Source organism: Cotesia typhae, unplaced genomic scaffold (genome assembly GCF_013202065.1).
Source record: "Cotesia typhae breed Kobodo isofemale line unplaced genomic scaffold, CoteBio_Ctyphae contig_36, whole genome shotgun sequence".
Classification (NCBI taxonomy): Eukaryota; Metazoa; Arthropoda; class Insecta; order Hymenoptera; family Braconidae; genus Cotesia; species Cotesia typhae.
In genome coordinates this window covers 835,076-858,007 of record NW_027423744.1, presented here as the reverse complement: position 1 = coordinate 858,007, position 22,932 = coordinate 835,076, and the positions used below count along the sequence as shown (strand labels likewise).

Here is a 22,932-nt window from a genome sequence, read left to right as displayed (position 1 = left end):
ATTTTTTGTTCTTCTGATAATTTAATTTTTATAAATTTTCACTTGTTAATCTCGAAAGCTTTTACGTTTTCAAAAATCTCCAAATTTCTATTCGAATTAAATTGCAAATTAATGAAATTGTACATTCAACTGTCTTTACATTGTTGCTTAAATTAGATTGTTATTTTCATCAATATTGAATGGATACAACTTTTGATACCAAATTAATTTGCATTTCATTTTAAATTAAAAATTGGGTTATTTTTAATGATATCAAATTATCTTCAAACTTTTTACCAAAATTTATTAAAACATCCTTCAATATTGAATTGTCTTTACATTCCAATTTAAATTAGATCGTAAAATCTTTGAACATAGAAATATCTCTACATTTCTTATCAATTTTGATGAATACAGCTTTTGATATTGTATTGTCTTAAAATTTTTGTTCAGATTATAATGTAATATTTTTTGACACCAAATTATTCTTACAATTTTTTAGCAAATGAAACAAAAAGAGCTTTTGATTAAAAATAATGTTCAAATTTTTGTTCAAACTAGAATCTAACATCTTTACATTTGTGACCAAATTTGATAAATACAGTTTTTGGAAGTGTGTCGTCTTCAAATTTTTGTTTAAATTCGAATGTAACATCTTTGGATATCGAATTGTTACAATTTTTACCAAATTAGATAAGAAAACCATTTGATAATGAATTTCGGTTCAAATTAGACAGTAACATCTTTTGACTTTCAATTATTTTTAACTGATTGTCAAATAATTCCTATATTTTTTACCAAATTTGATATTGTACTGTCTTAAATTTACTGTCAAGATAATCATGTAACATCTTTTGACATTAAATTTATCTTGCAATTCTCCAGCAAATTAAATAACTAATTATTAAGAGCTTTTGATAAAAAATTCAAATTTTTGTAAAATTAGATTAAAACAGTTTTAAATATTGAACTGTCTTAACAATCCTACATCAATTGCATTGGAAGATTTTCTGGCATCAACCAAATAAATCTACAAATCTTTAGATCCTCTTTACATCAGCCAATTAACCAATTACCAATTACCAATTCAACGCAAAATTGCATTTTAAAAATTGTCATTTTCTTGATGGCCACAAATTTTGGTTCTACAAAGGTCAAAAGATTGGAATGAGGGTCACAATGTAGAACGACGGTAGCGCCTGGTGAGTCTGGTCTCATTATTGCACACATCCACGCTCTTAACTCATCACTGGTAATGATAAAAAAGGCACATGCAGTGCTCCAGAGTATGTAGTGTAGTTAGCGTATTATCATTTACCGAGTGTGTATATGCCATTAAACTGTAGGGGGCTAGGATTAGGATGTCGGCCATTACCGCGCGTCACTGACCGTTTATTTCTGCGACGCGGCACGGTGGACACTTCCTTTAGAACACTTTATGCTGAAAGTACCTACGTATTACCAGCACACACGTAAAACTGCTTCAAACTTCAAATTTACAATTTTCTATTTCCGAATCCTGTTTTTCTGCTGACCTTCAAAATGTCCCCGCATAAAAAATATTTATGTTCAATCTACATATGTATATAAAAACATATTAAAATTTATGTTTGCACTATTGGATCTATTTTTGCCGAAATAATTTTTAACTTTAATTAGGATATATTTTTTACATTACAAAATTATATTTTCATTTTAATTTTTTTTCTTTGTAAAATCTTGAAAAAAAAATTGTAAAAATAAATTTTTTACTGGAATTTAAAAATTTAATTTTTTAACCTCGATAACTTTTTACCTATTGAAATTACAAGAAAAAAATATGTCAGAGCTTTTTCGTAGAAAATTAAATTTTCTACAAGTCAAACTTTGGTAAAATTCAAAAAAAATTTTTTTACTTGCTTTTTTTGATGAAATCTAAAAAACAATTTTTTTTTGGAGAGCATCAAATTGTAAAAAAATTTTTTTTTCACTCAAGAAAATAATTAGGAAGAAAAACATTTTATTTTTTTTTTTGGTAATTTTGAAAAAAAATTTTTTTTTTTTGAAAAATACATTAAAAAAAAAAAAATTGAATATCATAATGTTCTAAAAAATTCATAAATCTAGTTAAAAATTTGTAAAATTTATTAAAATTGTGATAATCAACTTTTTTTTTTATTTTTTTATTTTTTATGTATTTTTCAAAAAAAAAAAAAAAATAGATCAATAAAATCAAATAGAAATTTCGTTAAAAAAAATGAAAATGAAAATTAGACCGGACTTGTAAATATTTACCAGAAATTTTTAAAATGAAAAAATTTTGTAAAAATATTTTTACTACCCTAGTACATAAATATTTTCTAAGCGGGTGGCAAAGCTGTCTGATTTTTATGATAATCGGCGAAGCTTCTCCAGCAGAATATTATTATTATTTATAACAATAAAAACAGACATAAACTGATCAATCATTGCTAAATGTCATCTTGGATAATACCAAGTGCCACGAGCCACTTCCTTGCCCTCTTATTTCAGTCAATATTAAATTTATAAGTTGTTGTAACTAGATTGAGCATACTTCACTCTCCTGGTCTCCTCGTTGATCCACGTCCATGTGTCCTCATCCTCATATGTGTGTGATGTTTAACGTTAGAACTGAATGAATTTAATCAGTGGACCATTTCCATCAATTTGTTTCGCAACCGGTCAATATGATAAACCCAAGCTGGAGCATCATCTACGATCATTTCAATTTATACCCATTATTATTATCATTTATTTATTTCAATTATTAACGCTTTATGGTCAACTCATTTAAACGTCATCACACTGATACTGGCTATTATGCCTTTCGTTGTTTTTTGTTATGTAATTTTACCACATTTTTTTTTTTTTATTTGATTGAAATTTTTATTTATAATTGATCAATTTACGATCTAAGTTTATTTGAAAATGTCCATTTTTGGAGCAATTATCGATTGATAAGAAATAAAAAAATAAATTTTTATAAAAATAGAAAATACTCATTGATGTAATAATAATCAAAAAAAAAAAACACCCGACATGGATAGGTAGATTTTTTGTTTAAATATTAAAAAAAACACTTTATTAAAAAGCAATAATGTAAAATTTATTTTTTATTAAATTTTTGAAAATAACGATATGAGACTGACTACAACAAATAGATATTTAAAGACATCTACCCAAAAAATAGAATTTGTAACAGATGAAAGTCATCTGATGATAAAAGCTAAAAATCAATTTATTCTTGATTTTTTTTAATTTTCCCAACTGCGAAATAAATTGAAAAAAGTATCAAAAGGTGACAAAAAATAGCTCAAATTGAAGATAATTATGTGAATTTTATAATAAATTCAATAGATTTAAGCTATCTTTTATGGCTTAAAAATTATTTAAAGAAAAAGGGCCGAAAAACGTTAATGTAAAAATTTTTCAAATTTTCAAAATCACGGAATTAATTAAAAAAATCATCAAAACCAGACACATTATAGTTTAAATTGAAGGTAATTAGATGAAGTTTAAGATAAATTTGATAGATTTTATCTATCTGTTACATCTGGAAAATTATTTTCATAAAATGTACGAAATTCAAAATTTTTTTAAAATGAAAAAAATTTTCAAACACCCACAACTTGTAAACTAACTGACCGATTTTGCTCATCTTCGAACTTGATCTTGGTATTGATCCACAGAATGAGCCCACAAAATTTCATATAGATCGGTTGAGAACTGTGGGCGCAATCCTGCTAACATGACGCGTTATATCACATATGTATTTACATACATAAATAGAGATATAAACTTTTGAGCCAATGCCATTTTTCGACATTACTCGATGAAATGAAACATATTATGACAAAATTTTCTTAAAATTACGATGTGAGAGAGGCTGCAATAGATAGATTTCTAAAAAAATCTGAATTGTATGAATATGAATATTTATTTAGACAATTAACCTTTTTGAGTGTCAATAAATGACTGAATTATATAAATAATCACAGAGAGAATAACAATCAACTCAAACAACAGTAAAAATTAAAAAAAAAAAAAAAAATTAAAAAAAAAAACATTCTCTTTTTTATGAAAATTGTAAATAAATTTTCTAACAAAAATTAAAGCGAGCGGTCATTTATCAATCGCTCATTCCACACATGATGCATAATATATATTTAATAAATAAAATAACACATTAAATGTACTTATGAATAATAAAGTAAGTTATTTAATATAAATTTTTTAATTAATTTGACATTAGCCTCTTCGTTAAAATTAATGCACCATTTAATAAAACATCATTCTGACCTGAAACTTGATTACATTTATAATAAATTCATGCGATAAAATTGATACCATCTATTTAATGAATAAATCGAAGTTATTAACGCTCTAAAATAGTAAAAAGCTCTTGAAAATTGTTTTTAGCGTTGGACTTTTTTGAAAATGAATAATGTCCGACTGGAGCAATAAATATCGGTATGAAAAAATAAAACATAAAGATCAGGAAGAGCTAAGAAAGATGGCGTTTCCAGGTACATTGTAAGGGTTCGTATATAAGCGATAGCGCTGTTTAAGTACATATACATCTTTTCTCGACCCTCATCTCATTTTTTTATCCTTTTTCCCACCTCGTGTTTTACGCCTTTCGACTTTTACAAGATTTATTCTTAGCTTCCTTGCTAAATCGTTTTCCGGGCGGAATTTATGACCGTGCAATAATATTCTCAGTCAATATTCATTGGATTTATAAATATATATCAAGTAAAAGGAAGGTTAGATGGAAATTTTTTGGTTAGAATTACCAATTTTATCTACAAAAATAAAAAAATGAATTATTGATAGTGAAATATATACTGTTCGAATGTAAATTTAATTTTTTAAAGTTCATATGAGTTATAAGAAATATTTTATTTCTGTTTTTAAAAATTAAATTTCAAATAGCCCGCTTTTTGCTAAAGAGGCGCCATCTATCGGATTATAGTATAAACATGTAGACTGCTGCGCCACCTTGCGGCGATCTCGAACGACACTTGATAGAAAATAATTATGAATAGTTTACGTTGCGTGCGCAAGCGCGCGTCTGTATGTTAGTATAGAATTACATATATTTGCGTGCTTATGATATATTTGACCAATCACATTACAAATAGTTTGTTTCTTTGTGTATATTTTCATATTTTTCATCTAAATTACACTTTTATATAAAATATAAAAAGAAGAATTAAATTTTAATTAATAAGTTTTTTTTATGGTTTTATTTCAAATTTTTTAAAGATTTTTTATTACCGCGCTTAAAAAATAATCTTACTCACTGAAAATCATTAATTAAGAATACAACTTTTAAATTATTTATATTGCACGCCTCATAAGCGAAACGTTGAGGTAGTGCTCTGATCTCGGTAGGTCAAAAAAAGCAGTTTTCTCGAAACTAAAATTGATTTTTTCTTACTTATATCGCCCTAACAGAATGATAACTGTTTTGAAAACTCCCGAAGTTGATTTTTCAAAAGTTAATAGGCTTGTAAGCACTATAACTCTTTAAAAATCCTATTTTTTACCTTGATTTTTCTCACAATCCTTTTGTATGATCACTTTAGAAGACCCTTTCAAAAATCTCAGCTCAATTTTGTTTTGTTTGATTATAAATTGTAATAAATACATCCCCGCTTATCTAGAGTAACTTCAATAAGGCTCATTACAAAACCATAGCGAATTTTTCTGTTTTTTTTAATTTTATTTTAATCAATTTTATTGAGGAGAATTATGAGGCGTGCACTTTTGGATTTTCCATACTTTTTTTCTATATTTAAAAAAAATCTGGCTATTAAATTAATATTTCATACTACCAACATTGAAATAAAGAAAAAGAAGCAGAAAAATTTTATTTTTGGCTCGAGTTTCTTGACCGATCATTTTTTAAATCAATTATAATGCTTAAAATATAACTTTATAATTAAAATTATCTACTGTTCGACCATAAGCACGGAATTTTTGATATTTTAAGTGGTTCCTCGTGCAATTCAATGAATTAGATTCGCAGAAATTAGAAAAGTACGAAAAAAAAAAAAAAGCTTTTAGGTGCCGTCTAGTAAAATTTTATTTTAATCGAAACGGAAATGATAAAAATCGAGGGAAAAAAAAGATAGATTAAATTTATTACTGTCAATAAATATTAATAAAGTTTTTAGTTGTTTTTACGGGGGCGGGTGAAAATAAAATTGACGAAATTGTAATTGAAACAAAAACGGTGATCCATTAGCCGGATATTGGTAGTCGGAATCCGATAGCTAATGTCCTTTTTCCCCGTAACCGTCCTGTTTTAATATTGTCGAGGGAACGAGCTTAATACAGTTTGCAAATCCATGGATTCACCGTGTGCTATGAGGGGTTTTAATAAATGAAGGTATCGGCGCGCGCAGCTCTGAAACCACCCCCGCTTATCACTATTCACAATCTGCATATACGAGAGAAAGAGAGAGAGAGAAAGGGGCCGATCAGAAGCTCGTTGGACCGCCGCTGATCGGCAAATTCATTTGTGACGCGGGCAATTATTAATGGCGAAGCGCGCCGATTAAAGCGCTCCAAGCTCCAACGAGGTTTCCAACCTCTACCGCACTTTCCGATTGCATCTCGTGACACGGGACAGAAAAGCTTTTTGCTGACCAACAGTTTAGGAAAACCAAAAGAGCTTTTTTTATTTATTTTACTTTGAGTATGATTTTTTTATTTCACTCAATTTTCATGATAGAGTTATTGATAAATCTTGTTAATTTACTTGTCAAAAAATTATATATTTAATTTTTCACATATTTTAACGAAAGATAAAAATATATATGAAATTTTTTATAGTATAAGGTCATATTTATCCTTATTATTTAATTGACAATACTAGATTAGAATTATGGCGTCTTTTTCATGAGCAAAAGTGAAGATTTTGAATCTTTTGAGTGAACTTATATTAGACCGAGACATTATCAGATTTTTGCAGGAAAAATTATCAATAAATCGACTAAATGCCTGTCAAACAATCTTAAATTCGTTATTTTTTTATTTCACGCATCGGACCACAAGAGGGCGTTCAAACCCTATATAAAAGTCTAATTTATTCACATTTTTTTATTAACGCTACCTGATTAAGATTATGGCGCATTTTTCGGGAGTAAAAGTAAAGATTTTGAATCCTTCGAGTTAACTTATGACTAAAATTCATAATATACTCCAACAAGATAACACTATTACGAAGAAAGATGATTCCAAACAGCTTAAAATTACTCCGTAATCGATTAGTCAAGATTTTATATAAAATAACTGATTCGACGACGTACAACGTTGATTTCTCAGAACTGAATGGGCTTGTAAACACTATAACTTCTTAAAAATCCTATTTTTTACTTTTATTTTTCTTTCAATCCTTCCGTATGATCACTGCAGAGAACCCTTTTAAAAATCTTAGCTCAATATTATTTTGTTTAATTATAATAAATATATTTTCTTCGGCAGTTAAACTCTACCTTCTACCCTTCGATCAGCCGGATTGTTTATTTTTTTAAGCATAAATTTATATAAGCATTAAACATTAATCATAAACATTAATCACAGCTGTGATTATACTTGGGCTGTTGGATTCTTTCCTGTTGTTCAAAATCACCAGGAGGTGGCGCGGTAGTATACTTCTACCAGAATGTACAGTTTTTTTCAAGCAGAAGCGGGCTATTCAAAACTAAACTTTAGAAACTATAACTTTAAAAAATTCTATTTTTTGTGTACTTAGACACCTCATAAATTTTTTTAAATTAATGATCAATTATCTTATTTCTTAATGGTACTTATAATATTCCAGCTAGATCTCTTTCAAATTTGCTCCAAATTTAAAAATGTAAATATCATGTTGAAACTTATATTTCCCGCTATTGGCGAAAAATTTAGACAAAATTAAAAAAATTTTTTTGTTAATAAAATTAATAAACTTTTTGAAGAAAATTAAAATACTATCTTTAAATAATTAATTTAATTAAAAAAAAAAGTTTCAGTGAGAAAAATTTGGATTTTTCTAGACAAGAAACAAAATTGAGAATTTTCAACAAATTAATTTCTTGTTACAACATTGCTCATTTATTTAAACTAATTTTTTTTTCTCTGTATAATGAAAGAGTTAATTTATCTAAACTGATAAAATTTTTTACATTGCTTGAAATATTAACGTATGGGAGGTGTTACATTTTCTTCTATTGACATTAAATGAAATGCTTCTGAAAAATAAACAATAAACCTTTTGACACTCTTTGATTCTCGGTTATCGAAAAATATAACGCTTAATTAATGAAACTAAAATATTTACAAACAGTAAAATGATATCGACAAATTGAATATTTAACTCTATCCGTAACGGATAATGAAATGCAGAACCGGATTGACAAGGACGAAGATAATGTTGATGTTGATGTTAATAATTTCGAAGATTGAATTTGATTTATCATTATAAATACATTTTGCTACTGTGTAATTTACAGAATCAATAGGACTCTCCACCTCTTTAGCGTTTGGTGGTGCACCAATTGAGCTCGTTGAATCAGTGCCCCGAGCCACGCGGTTACGCATGCTTCACATTTTATTACACGCACACACCAAACGTTTTAACTTCGCATAGTGTGTGTGTGTGTGTGTGTGTGTGTGTGTGTGTGTGTGTGTGTTCCGAATGAAATGTGTGCAGCTTAGAGTATATATATATACTATGACATGTGGAACATGGATGTACTAGGCTAACAAAGTAATGGTGTGTATTTACGCGCCACATCTACTGATCCTCTGGTGATCGATGAACGCCACCAGTGAGGACGCCATCAAACAAACTCATCCGCGTAATTGCTAAATTGCCAGATTAATTCAATCAATGCATCGAGAAAATGAGCGTTAAATAAACGTTACTGTTTTTGTCTATTTATATGCCGATAAAAGCTACGTATATTGATACAGGATATATATATATATTTTATTATTTTATGTATTTGTTGGTTGAGTTGATTGTTATTCTCTCTGTGATTATTTATATGATTCAGCCATTTATTGACACTCAAAAAGGTTAATTTTGTAAATAAATATTCGTATTTATTTACAATTCAGATTTTTTTAGAAATCTATCTATTGTAGCCAGTCTCACGTCGTTATTTTAAGAAAATTTTTTCATAATATGTTTCATTTCATCGAGGAATGTCGAAAAATGGCATTGGCTCAAAAGTTTATATCTCTATTTATGTATGTAAATACATATGTGATATAACGCGCCATGTTAGCAGGATTGCGCCCACAGTTCTCAACCGATCTATATGAAATTTTGTGGGCTCATTCTGTGGATCAATACCAAGATCAAGTTCGAAGATGAGCAAAATCGGCCGGTTAGTTTACAAGTTGTGGGTGTTTGAAAATTTTTTTAATTTAAAAAAAATTTTGAATTTCGTATATTTTATGAAAATAATTTTCCAGATGTAACAGACAGATAAAATCTATCAAATTTATCTTAAACTTCATCTAATTACCTTCAATTTAAACTATCATTTGTCCGGTTTTGATGATTTTTTTAATTAATACCGTGATTTTGAAAATTTGAAAAAATTTTACATTAACATTTATCGGCCCTTTTTCTTCAAATGATTTTTAAGCCGTAAAAGATAGCTTAAATCTATCAAATTTATGTTAAAATTCATATAAATATCTTTAATTTGAGCTATTTTTCATCGCCTTTTGATACTTTTTTCAATTTATTTCGCAGTTGGGAAAATTAAAAATAAAATCAAGAATAAATTGATTTTTAGCTTTTATCATCAAATGACTTTCATCTGTTACAAATTCTATTTTTTAGGTAGATGTCTTTAAATATCTATCTGTTGTAGTCGGTCTCATATCGTTGTTTGCAAAAATATAATGAAAAAAAAAATTTTATTGATTTTGACAAACTTTACAAATTTTCAAAAAAATTTATAAATTAAAAAAGTTAAATATCACAATTTTTTAAAAAAATTATATAATCCAAGATTCTACTGAGTATAATTCAAATGATACGGAATATTTTTTCGGATTATATCCGGTGTAATCTGGGTCGGTATAAACAGAAAAATTACTTGGTCGAATCGGAGATTATACTGAGTATAATACAAAAATAATTTAGTATAATCTGGATTATATTTGATATTATCTGAAATTTTTTTACACCACAGATTACACTGTGGTAATTTTTAAAAATGCATTTTGTAATTTTTTATCATTCAATAATTTTTTTTTACCTAAAAATTTAATCAAAAAATTTTTTTTTAATTATTTTTTTTTATTTATTTAAAAAATTTTTTTTTTACCAGTAATTTTATCCATTCGTAATAAATTTTTACTGTAACTAGAATATAATTCAAAAGAAGACTATTATACATAATATATTTGACATAAAAAAAAAAAAAAAAAAAAAATTATCTAATAAGAAGTATTTATGTAAGTTGGAAAAATTTCGCAAAAGATAAAAGTCATACAAAGAAAAGTGGCTTTCTCTAAATAGCTAAATTTGATCCATGTGAAAGAGCCGTATATCTCACGGAGTAGACTGTCTTACAAAGTCGGACTAAAAAACGGCTCGGAGCCCGAACGGAGTAGAGAGATATGTTAAAGAATTTAATATAATAGAAATAGAGAAAAAAAAAGAATAAATATAGAACAAGAAGAAGAAAGAGATAAAAAAAGAATAAGAATAAGAAGAAGTTAAGTGAATGGTGGAGATGGTTATTAAATTGTGTCATCTGTGAATAAGGGTCTTAACGCGCTGCATCAAATTTTGTGATGGTTGATTAATTTTAATCGGCTCTCAGGCTTCACTGGTGGCATTTTGTATATTTATGTACAATGTACACGCATATAAATTTTTTAGTTAATATAATATGTGTACATAATAAGGATAAAGTGAAGTCACAAGACGGGCTAGCGTACCCTCACATTGCCCCTAATGAAATCTTCGTTAATCTCAACTGACCGAATTGATTTATATTAATTAATCATTTATACAAACAACGTATGGACACACATCGTCCAAGTTCAATCTATCTAACCCATTTTAATTAACGGTTAAGACATACTGTCTTCCATCATGTAAATCAGTCCAATAAAGAATTATTGTTATTGCGTCAATTGGATACATAGATAATTTATTTATCGGGACAAATGCTTAACTTAACTCTTAAATTTTTTTATTTGAGTTATAATTATGCTATATTTATCTCGTTAATTCATAAGAATTATGACGACGTCACTTTAAAATTTCTGTCATGTTAAGAAATTCAATTTTCATTCTTTGATATTTTTACTAACTCATTAATTGAGTTATTTATTTGTTTAGGTTATCAGACTAAGATTATGGCTTTCTTTTTAGGTGTTAAAGTAAAGATTTTAAATCGTTCGCTGCAGTTTTTCTAAGAGAAAACACGAGATCCTAGCTCATGCGAGGAAAGAACTAAAGTTCTAGGAAGTCTTAGTAATTTTTTTGTCGTTGCTTCACTGGACGTTGCGAAGTCCAGAGTTATTCTGTCGGAGACTGAGTTTTTTTCGATGTATGAAAATCAAATGACTTACTTGATAATGGGAAAAACTAAGATCGTAAATCATCATTAAATGAACATGGTTCTTACTGGAATTGAACAGGCTGTTGATAAAATTACGCCAGTTAAAAATCCTGTTAGAAAATTGTTTACACCTGAGTGAAATTCATACACAGATAAAAAAATAATAGTTTAAAAAAACTTAAAAACACGCTTTTTATAGAAAATCGAACTAAAAAATAGAAAATAATTTTTAATTAAGAATAGTGTTCAAAATTTCAATAAATATGAATTAATAATAGTTTAAATAAAAAAAAAAATGTATTTTATTTTAAAAAAAGCCTGGGGTGCATGGTGTCTAGGGTGATTCAAAAAAAAAGAATATTTGTTTTTTCGTTTGGTACTCTGAAAAATAGGTTCCTAGACACCTCCAAGAAAGCCTCTCCAAGCATGAGTTCTTAATTGTAACGGGAAGGTCCTCCTTCTTACAGTTTTCTATTTTTTCTTATTATCAGATAGAAAAATTTATATCTCGCTTCCAACTACTTGAAAAAATATCTTGTTCCTTAGATTTTGTAGGAAATTGAATGCTCTACAAAAAGGTCTCTTACGATTTTTTCGTAAACCCAACCGTTTAAAAGATATTAACGGTTAAAGTTTGATTATTTTTGGGAAAATTTTTTATTTCTTATGAATTTTATAACTCAATGAAAAAAATCATTATGAATGATGAAACTCATAGTTTTGTAGAAAATTTACTGCTCTATAAAAATGGTCTCTTATGATTTTTCGATCAAGTTGAGCGTTTACGAGATATTCATCGTCAAACATCAATGCATATCAATTTTTCTAGTTTTTGATCAATAATTCGAAAAATTTCAATTTATTCTGTGAGTTTCAAGGAAATTTAGACAAATTTGAGTTTTTATTATAAAAGCAACTCCTATAGATGTTTTCTGTTCAAAAATTCATTTAAAAGTTTTTATTCTAATAATATTTTTTTAAAATTTTATCTTTAATAATTTAAAATCTTAATCGCGTTGTCATTTATTATTATGAAATTTGTTCAGTGCGTATTTTTAATTTGTTTTTCACAAAATATACATAAAATTTTCGTTCGAGGGGATTTTTGTTTTGAATTCCATTTCTTCTTCTGTTTGTCTTCTGAAACTAACGCCATCTATGTTTTTTACTCTCAACTATCTTCAGTATCTACCCATTTAATACCGTATTTTCAGTGTTCCTAAAACTGATCATCTTGAATACGTAATAAAATAATTCATTTTAAATAAGTCTTATAATCATCACATAAATTTATTTATCATCAATTAACCTACAATGAATAAAGAAATACGTTTTATCGGAATACCTCTACAAAGAATTTCGGAACGTAAGTTACCAAAAGTGAAAGAGGTTATGCGTGTGTTTTTCTACCAACTTAAAATTTTAAAGTATTCAATCAAACAAAGTGCTAAAAATTCAGTTGACCAAGTTATTGAACTGTGGAGAAAAAATTAGATTCCAACTAGTGGAGCTCCTAATGCAGTCAAAAAATTTCTTCGCTATCACAGTCAATGGTTAAAATTACAAAAAAATTTCGATAAAAAGAATTCAGCGCAAAACCAAAAGGAAATGAAATTTCAGACTGATCTTGAACAATTATTCGACATTGTGAGCGAAAAATCCTTAAAAGTGCTTGATGATAATATTAGAAAGTTGTATTTGGATCAAAAATTCGGTACCCATAAAGAGATTCTTTCTAATAATGTACCTGTATCAAACTTAACCACGACTATGATGGGAATAGATGAGAGTAGTAAGTATCTGAGATATTTAATTATTATAAAGTCAGGTAGTAGTGTAACTTTTCATAGATGACTAGATGACATTTGACTAGACAATTTTTGGAGTCCTTTCTTAATTATTTGTCATCAAAATGAATAAATTCTATACATTTTCTTCGTTTAATTTATAAAACAGATCTTATTCCAGACTTAGATCAACCGTCTACCAGTCATGCGATTGTTCCAAGTGAAAAATCAGAGTCGTTCTCTACGTATACATTAAGTGGAGTTACAAATTTTGGATCTGATTCAGAGTATGAACCTCCAATTCCGACAAAACGAGCAAAACTTGATGTCTTAACTCCTGAAGTCATTTTTGGACTCGACCGAGCTAATGTCAGCAGTAGAAATGCGATGTTTATTATTGCTCCGGTTTTACTAGCAGTAGGTATTAAAATTGAAGATACAACGCTCAGTTATAGTTCAATTCAACGAGCTCGTATGCTTCAAAGAGAAGACATTGCTAAAGGACTTAATGACAACTTTAAGACACACGATAAATACGTTGTGCATTGGGACGGAAAAATGCTGAATGACCTTGTTGGATCAAAATCTGTGGAACGGCTACCAGTTATTTTAACTGCATTTGGTACCGAACAATTACTTGGGGTTCCAAAAATGAATTCTGGGACGGCAGACAATCAAACATCAGCCATTTTATCGACATTGAGTGAATGGGGTATTACTAATTATGTTAAGGCGATGTGTTTTGACACGACGGCAGTTAATACAGGTAACTTATCAATGATAATTTAATCTAAAAAATATTTAATTATTAACGTTCTAGTTTAATTTTTATTGCTTACTGAATTTCACTTTTGAAATTATTGAGAATTATTTACTCATTTGGATTTTAAATATAATCTACAATTTGTTGAAAATATTAAATTTAACGATAGTTATCTATTTTCTTTATACAGGAATTCATAACGGTACATGTAAGGCAATTGAAAAGACTTTGGGAAGAGAGTTAATCTAGTTACCATATCGTCACCACATTTTTGAGATCATATTGAGAAGTGCATTTGAAGTATATTGGCCTGTGTCATCTGGGCCAAACGTACCAATGTTCGGAAGATTTAAAAAATCATGGGATGAAATAAATAAAACTAATTATAAATCTGGAATTGAAGATACTGTTGTTGCTGATATCATTTTGGATAAAAAAATGAAATATCTAGTTTAATTGCACAATCCTTACAGGTATGATTTAACTGCGATTTTAAGAAAAAAATTTTCTTGTTTCTGACAAATTTTTAATTGTTTTTGATAGTTACTACAACCCCGAGATGACTATAAAGAATTGTTGGAATTGTCGTTGATTTTCCTTGGAGAAATGCCTCAAGAAGAAATTTTTTTCAAACGTCCTGGTGCAATTCATCATGCTAGGTGGATGGCAAAGGCAATTTACAGTTTAAAAATGTTTCTATTCAGAAATGAATTTAAACTTTCTAATAAAGAATTGGACGGTCTTCGGCAAATTTGTATATTTATAGTTACACTGTATTTAAAAGCTTGGTTTTCATCAACTTCTGCAACAACTGCTGCTAATCATGACTTGCAGTTTTTGAAAAATTTATTCGAGTACAAAAATATCAATTCATTGATTTCTTCAGCAACTTGTGAAAAAATGATTTTGCATTTATGGTATTTAAGTGATGAACTTGCCATTTTATCATTATTTGACGATACCGTTTCATTGGAAGTAAAAAAATATTGTTGGAGCTGTTAATACTCGTAACGGTACAGATTCTAAAGCTAAAAATTTATAATTGATAAAAACGATTTGAATTCATTAACGCAAAAAGTCTGAGTGACTTTGTTTCTAAAAAGTCTTTAAATCTCTTTAAAATCTTTGATTTACCATATGACTTCCTTGATAAAGATATTGAATCGTGGCCTACTAATGACAGTTACATTGAAAATAAAGAATACTTTAACCAATTGAAAGTTGTTAATGATTCAGCAGAACGAGCTGTTGCATTAGTTAGTGAGTATAATCAATGCTTGACAAAAATGAAGAGCAATTCCAATACTTATTGCAAATTATCAAAGAACATCGAAAAAACTACCCAAACTGCAATAGAGGAAATTATTTACAGTAAAAGTGTACCGTTATGTTGAAAATATTGAAAATTATATGGCAGTTGATAATTAAATAAATAAATTCTTCGATAAAAAGTGAAACACATGTGAAACACACTAAATTGAATTATATATTTAAAAAATGCACTAATTTTTTGTTTTAATGTAATCAAACATGTCCAAGACTAAAAAAACTAATTAAAAAAATAGTTCATAACATATTTCTATTCATAGAAACTCAAATTTGTCTAAATTTCCTTGAAACTCACAGAATAAATTGAAATTTTTCGAATTATTGATCAAAAACTAGAAAAATTGATATGCATTGATGTTTGACGATGAATATCTCGTAAACGCTCAACTTGATCGAAAAATCATAAGAGACCATTTTTATAGAGCAGTAAATTTCCTACAAAACTATGAGTTTCATCATTCATAATGATTTTTTTCATTGAGTTATAAAATTCATAAGAAATAAAAAATTTTCCCAAAAATAATCAAACTTTAACCGTTAATATCTTTTAAACGGTTGGGTTTACGAAAAAATCGTAAGAGACCTTTTTGTAGAGCATTCAATTTCCTACAAAATCTAAGGAACAAGATATTTTTTCAAGTAGTTGGAAGCGAGATATAAATTTTTCTATCTGATAATAAGAAAAAATAGAAAACTGTAAGAAGGAGGACCTTCCCGTTACAATTAAGAACTCATGCTTGGAGAGGCTTTCTTAGAGGTGTCTAGGAACCTATTTTTCAGAGTACCAAACGAAAAAAAAAATATTCTTTTTTTTTGAATCACCCTAATGGTGTCAATAGTTATAAATATTTTATTGACAGATATGAGTAGGATTGTCATTTGGATAATATCTTTAAAAAGCACCCCACGATTTTTTTTTAAATAAAATTTATTATTTTCTTATTTACACTATAATTAATTTATATTTATCAAAATATTTAACACTATCCTTAATTTAAATCTATCAAAATTTATTTTCTATTTTTTAGTTCGGTTTTCTATAAAAAGCGTGTTTTTTAGTTTTTTAAAACTATTCTTTTTTTATTACTTAATTTTTACGTAATTTGTTTTTGATTGATTTATTTTCTATTTGTATATATTAAACTTTGTAAATGAGGCTGTTATTTTAGCATAACTCGTTTTGTGAAACTATTATTTAACATTTGAATACTTTTTTTGTTCGGATTGTTCTTTGAAAATAATTAAATAAATTAAAGTTTGCCCGAAAAAATTTCCAGAAAAATTATTTGTTATATTTTAAAACAAATAAATTTTTTTTTTGACCTATTACTCAGCCTTTGAAAAGTCACAGCTATATTTAGTGTTTATTGCTAATAAAATAAATTATTTAATGAAAAATTTGTTTAGAAAAATTACCAACTTCTTTTATTATTTTCTATAAATCAATAATTGCTCTAAAAATTACGATTATTAAATAAACAGATACAAAATTAATCAATTAAGAATACAAATTATCAGGAGAAGTAAATTTAATTTTTAAAAAATAATTACTAATTTATTTTCTGCACAAATATTCCGAGCTTCTTTAAAAATTATTGTATTTTCTATCCCAACTTGCCCCGTCTTACAACTATTAAGAATAAGTGAACGCGTGACAGACACCAAACAAAAACAATTAACCAATTACGTTTTAATTGGGATTCGTGCCACATATTTCATGTATTCGCGATAAAAAGAATAAAATTAATATCTTATAATATATCTAACGTCGCGTGCCAAATTATTGAGCGCTGACGTATGTGCAATTCCGACTGCACATACGCTTGATTTCACACACACACAGCAAACGATGGTGGTATTTAATTCTTCGGTCAATTATGCGATTAATTGATACCGTCATTCTCAACTACTTTATTAATATAATACATCGCATAATATAATATAAGTGAATCCAGCTTGATGTAATATAACACTACTTTAATATGTCTCCAAAAAAAAAATAAAAATATATCCAGTGTACACAATTTAAACCATCAAAATTTAGACCAAGAGTTATTGTTAATGTTTTTATTTAATTTTATTTAATAAATTTAATTATGATCAATCATTTCGTGTGTAATATCAAGTAACGTATACATGTGCGTCGGGAGTTGTCTGTGTCATTGTTTGGCTTGAATTAACTTATAAAATACATGAGCAGAATTAATTTGATATGGTCGGGTTGCGGGTCGAGTTTATTATTAATGAAAATATAAATATAAATAAAATTTAAAATACAAAAGCGTATTAACTTTGGATTGTGTTATCCATATAAATCATATAATAAATCATAGTTTAAAAAAATTAAAAAATACGCTTCTTATAGAAAACCGAACTAAAAAATAAAAAAATTAATTTTGATAAATATAAATTAATTATAGTGTTAATGAGAATAAAATATATTTTATTTCAAAAAAAGCGTGGGGTGCAAGTTGGGACAGAAAATACAATAATTTTCAAAGAAGCTCGTAATTTTTGTGCAGAAAATAAATTATTAATTATTTTTTAAAAATTAAATTAACTTCTCCTGATAATTTGTGTTTTTAATTAATTAATTTTGTATCTGTTTATTTAATAATCGTAATTTTTAGAGCAATTATTGATTTATAGAAAATAAGAAAAGAAGTTGGTAATTTTTCTAAACAAATTTTTCATTAAATAATTTATTTTATTAGCAATAAACACTAAATATAGCAATGACTTTTCAAAGGCTGAGTAATAGGTCAAAAAAAAATTTATTTGTTTTAAAATATAACAAATAATTTTTCTGGAAATTTTTTCGGGCAAGCTTTAATTTATTTTATTATTTTCAAAGAACAATCCGAGCAAAAAAAGTATTCAAATGTTAAATAATAGTTTCACAAAATGAGTTATGCCAAAATAACAGCCTTATTTACAAAGTTTAATATATACAAATAGAAAATAAATCAATCAAAAACAAATTACGTAAAAATTAAGTAATAAAAAAATAATAGTTTAAAAAAACTAAAAAACACACTTTTTATAGAAAACCGAACTAAAAAATAGAAAATTAATTTTGATAGATTTAAATTAAGGATAGTGTTAAAAATTTTGATAAATATAAATTAATTATAGTGTAAATAAGAAAAAAATAAATTTTATTTAAAAAAAAATCGTGGGGTGCTTTTTAAAGATATTATCCAAATGACAATCCTACTCATATCTGTCAATAAAATATTTATAACTATTGACACCATGCACCCCAGGCTTTTTTTAAAATAAAATACATTTTTTTTTTTATTTAAACTATTATTAATTCATATTTATTGAAATTTTGAACACTATTCTTAATTAAAAATTATTTTCTATTTTTTAGTTCGATTTTCTATAAAAAGCGTGTTTTTAAGTTTTTAAACTATTATTTTTTGAAGAACATATCTTTCCTTATCCAACCTATGTACGAAAAAAATTTTGGTCTCTACAGAATAAATTATAAATTCGTTTTTCAAAATAAATAAATAAACAAATAAAAAAATTAGACGGAAACAGTAACATAAAAAAAAATATAAAAATTAGAATATATGTTTAAATTTTGAAGAATAGTGTCGCACAATGCAGATGTGAGTGATGTAGGATGTAAATTTAATTAAGCGTATTTTGGTATCGTTAATTTTTGAGACGTAGTTTGCTAAACGTATTTAATGGAGGTTAACTTTGCATAGAGTGTAGCAGAGTATGTCGGTAATGTTTAATTGGATCGTCTTTAAAGTACATTCTCTGAGTAGAGTGTTGGATTGTATAAATACTTTCGGGTTTTCAATGTTGTATAATTTGCATTATGCATTCCATTCTGTTATATTTACCGACTCACAATCCGCAATGTATGATGAATGTATTAGAGCGTGTTTATAGTTAATAAGCCAGACTAGTGACTAGACTGCACTCAATGAACTCCTGGTTGATTTATTGAGCATCGACGAGGACATTATGCCATGAATATCCTCGGTAATTTACTCTATTCACAAGAATATCTGTCTCTACACAGAGCCACGGGTCCATGACGAATTTATTCCCGGAAACGGAAGCAATAGTGATGACCCTGCCGATGAGAGTGCCTTGTATTTAGACGCCCCAATCGTTTAATTTTTTCTTTATATTTACAATGAATACTTTTAGTGTCAATTATCGATTTAATTGTCCAGGAAAAGTTCTAATTTTTTTTTTAATACTTTTGCAATTCAAAATATCATTTAAATATGAAAAAAAAATCAAGTACTTCAGGTTATGGGCCCATTGCAATTTTTATTTTATTAAATCATTTTCAATTAAAAATAAAAACAAAAAGTTTTTTGCCACCCACACGAAAAAAACAAGATAACACTGGATAACATCCTAGATTATACTGAGTGGAAAAAATTTTTAGATAGTAGTTAGTATAAACCAGATTACAATAAGTATAATCCAGATATCACGCAGTATAATCTAGATTTTTTTAGCTACTATCTGAAATTTTTTTCACTACAGATATGACTGAGTATAATTTGAGATGATATCCAGTGTCATCTTGTTCTTTCCGTGCAGAATACAAAATATTTTTATCCAAGTTTTTTTTATATATAAGTTTCTTTACTGGAGACAAAGATTTCCTGGGTGAAAAAAAAAATTTTTTTTTTTCAGTGTAGCTTGATAGAGAAAGCTCTTAACGCATAACTAAAATATCCGGGTTCGATCCCCGGTCTGGGCTGATTATTAATTCTTAAAAATTTTTTACTAAAAATACTATTTAACATTTGAATATACTCATAATAAAATTTTTTTAACTTTTTTTTATAAAAAAAAAAAAAAAATTAGAATGAAGACAGAATTTCCTCGAAAATAATTTAATTGATAAATCAACAATATTTCTCTGAAACAAAGTTATTAATAATCAAATTTTCTGATAAAAATAAATAAAATAAGTTATAAAGTATTTTATTATCTATTTTTATCCGAAATGAAGTGATAACTTGGCGTAAGGGATAAATAAGCTTGAACGTGAATTGACTTTGCAGGAATGTACATCGATTTTGTGTAATGGTAATCCCGAGATATTCAGAGGCCATCGAATAGAATAGAAATTCCGATTTGCTTCCGGATTGTATGCCCCGGGGATCGAACCAACGAAACAGAGACAGCTAGACTACGGATTTAGATACTCTGGAATCGAGTAAGTAACACAAAGTAAAAGACAGAGGGAGATAGAGAGTGTTTCCGTCTCTCTTAGGCTTGCTTGTATTGGCTTCCTACCACTCGACATCCACTCGATTCCAGCGCATTACCCTCGATATAGTTACAGTTCCTTTATTTTTTCTTTGTCATTGCCATTACGATACAAACAGAATCCCAGACCAAAGATATTTTTCCGGTTTAGATTACTTTTATTCGCCAGATAACAATTGACGGCCTTTCGTCGACAAACGTCGTATTGGGTAGTCACTTTAAATCCGATTTTTTAACTCTATACTGAATAATATACCTTTGATTCTTTTCTTTTTGATTCAAAATTGCTACTTTTATTCTACATTATCAAGGCTTCTGTTTCTGAAGCAAAAGTTGTATTTTTATTTTTTTTAAAGGTTATGGGCCCAGTTCATGAACAAATAAATTACATCAATCGAACAACACACCGGGGTTTAATTTTTGCAAAGTTATATTTTATTTTCTATTCAAAGTTAAACGTCCAAAAAATAATTTCTTTCGTCAATTATTTATATAAAAGAAATTTTTTTATTTTTATATATTTACTGAGTAATTTTTAAGTCAATTGAAAAAATTTTAAACAAAAAATGTATAATCTAAATTAAGTCAAAAAAATGATATTTATTTTTTAGCTTAATATCTCAAACGTAAGTCTTGTGTAAGGAGACAATTTAGCGATCAAACGCCATCTGTCGGATATTTTCAATAATAAATCTAGTAAAAAAAATTTTTTTCGTTAACCATTGTGGAAATTTTAGAAATTGTGAGACGGATCGCAATTCCTGATCTTATTACAATTCTTGTACTAATTACTTTTGGGAACAATGTAAAAAAAGCGCCATTCGGCCACACCCGACATGGATAGGTAGATTTCTTGTTTAAATATTGAAAAAAACACTTTATTAAAAGGCAACAATGTAAAATTTATTTTTTATTATATTTTTGCAAAGAACGATATGAGACCGGCTACAACAAATAGATATTTAAAGACATTTACCCAAAAAATAGAATTTGTAACAGATGAAAGTCATTTGATAATAAAAGCTAAAAATCAATTCATTCTTGATTTTTTTTAATTTTCCCAACTGCGAAATAAATTGAAAAAAGTATCAAAAGGCGACGAAAAATAGCTCAAATTAAAGATAATTATGTGATATAATTTTGACATAAATTTGATAGATTTAAGCTATCTTTTACGGCTTAAAAATTATTTAAAGAAAAAGCCGAAAAACGTTAATGTAAAATTTTTTCAAATTTTCAAAATCAGTGAATTAATAAAAAAAATCATCAAAACCAGACAAATGATACTTTAAATTGAAGGTAATTAGATGAAGTTTAAGATAAATTTGATAGATTTTATCTGTCTGTTACATCTGGAAAATTATTTTCATAAAATGTACGAAATTCAAAATTTTTTTAAAATGAAAAAAATTTTCAAACACCCACAACTCGTAAATTAACCAACCGATTTTGCTCATTTTCGAACTTGATCTTGGTATTGATCCACAGAATAAGCCCACAAAATTTCATATAGATCGGTTGAGAACTGTGGGCGCAATCCTGCTGACATGGCGCGTTATATCACATATATATTTACATACGTAAATAGAGATATAAATTTTTGAGCCAATGGCATTTTTCGACATTACTCGATGAAATGAAACATATTATGAAAAAATTTTCTTAAAGTTACGACATGAGACCGGCTAGAGTAGATGGATTTCTAAAGAAATCCACTTAATTAATAAATTTCCGTAGTATGGTATCCAATTTATAACTTCATAACCCAGCAATTAGTCTCTTGGGTCGTTAAAAATAATGAGAATACTTAAAAAAACCTCTCGAGCCAAAATATCAATTAAAAAAACAATAGCCTTGACCTATTCAGCTTTGCTAATAAAACCAAAAATAATACGGGCTATTAAAATGTTTGTCTTGTAAATGTGAAGAAGTCTATTATTCGTTTGAGAGTGTCGATAAGTAAACACTCTAGGGCCAATCACCCCTTAAGGATTTAAGGGCCCTTGAACCCCTTAGCGCAATCGGATGATCACACACAGGAATAACTGCCCTATATATATTATGTAGTTATATTTATACAGTATATGTTATATGTTATATGTTACATGTTGTATAACAAACTAGTATGGGCCATTGGTCTCGAGCAGTGCAAATATTGTCCTGCGACCACATGCCGATTGGCACTGGCTATTAAACACTGTAACAAAATGTAACCAGCAAGGGCTGG

At 27.6% G+C, this 22,932-nt stretch overlaps 2 protein-coding genes across 3 annotated transcripts in view; both read left to right on the top strand.

Moving 5' to 3' along the window:
* Nucleotides 1-22,932, top strand: part of Drgx (Dorsal root ganglia homeobox) — a 41,954-nt gene that overhangs the window by 1,334 nt on the left and 17,688 nt on the right. The gene's annotated exons all lie outside the window — the stretch shown is intronic.
* On the top strand, nucleotides 12,308-15,087 carry LOC141526680 (uncharacterized). Of its 2 annotated transcripts, none has more exons than XM_074241749.1 (4): nucleotides 12,308-13,359; nucleotides 13,536-14,120; nucleotides 14,308-14,590; nucleotides 14,661-15,087. In XM_074241749.1, exons 1-3 carry the CDS (start codon nucleotides 13,176-13,178, stop codon nucleotides 14,364-14,366), a joined length of 828 nt encoding a protein of 275 aa, XP_074097850.1. In that variant the 5' UTR covers nucleotides 12,308-13,175; the 3' UTR covers nucleotides 14,367-14,590; nucleotides 14,661-15,087. The 2 variants fall into 2 exon arrangements, with proteins under 2 accessions (XP_074097850.1, XP_074097849.1); XM_074241748.1 differs by having other exon boundaries at nucleotides 13,524-14,120.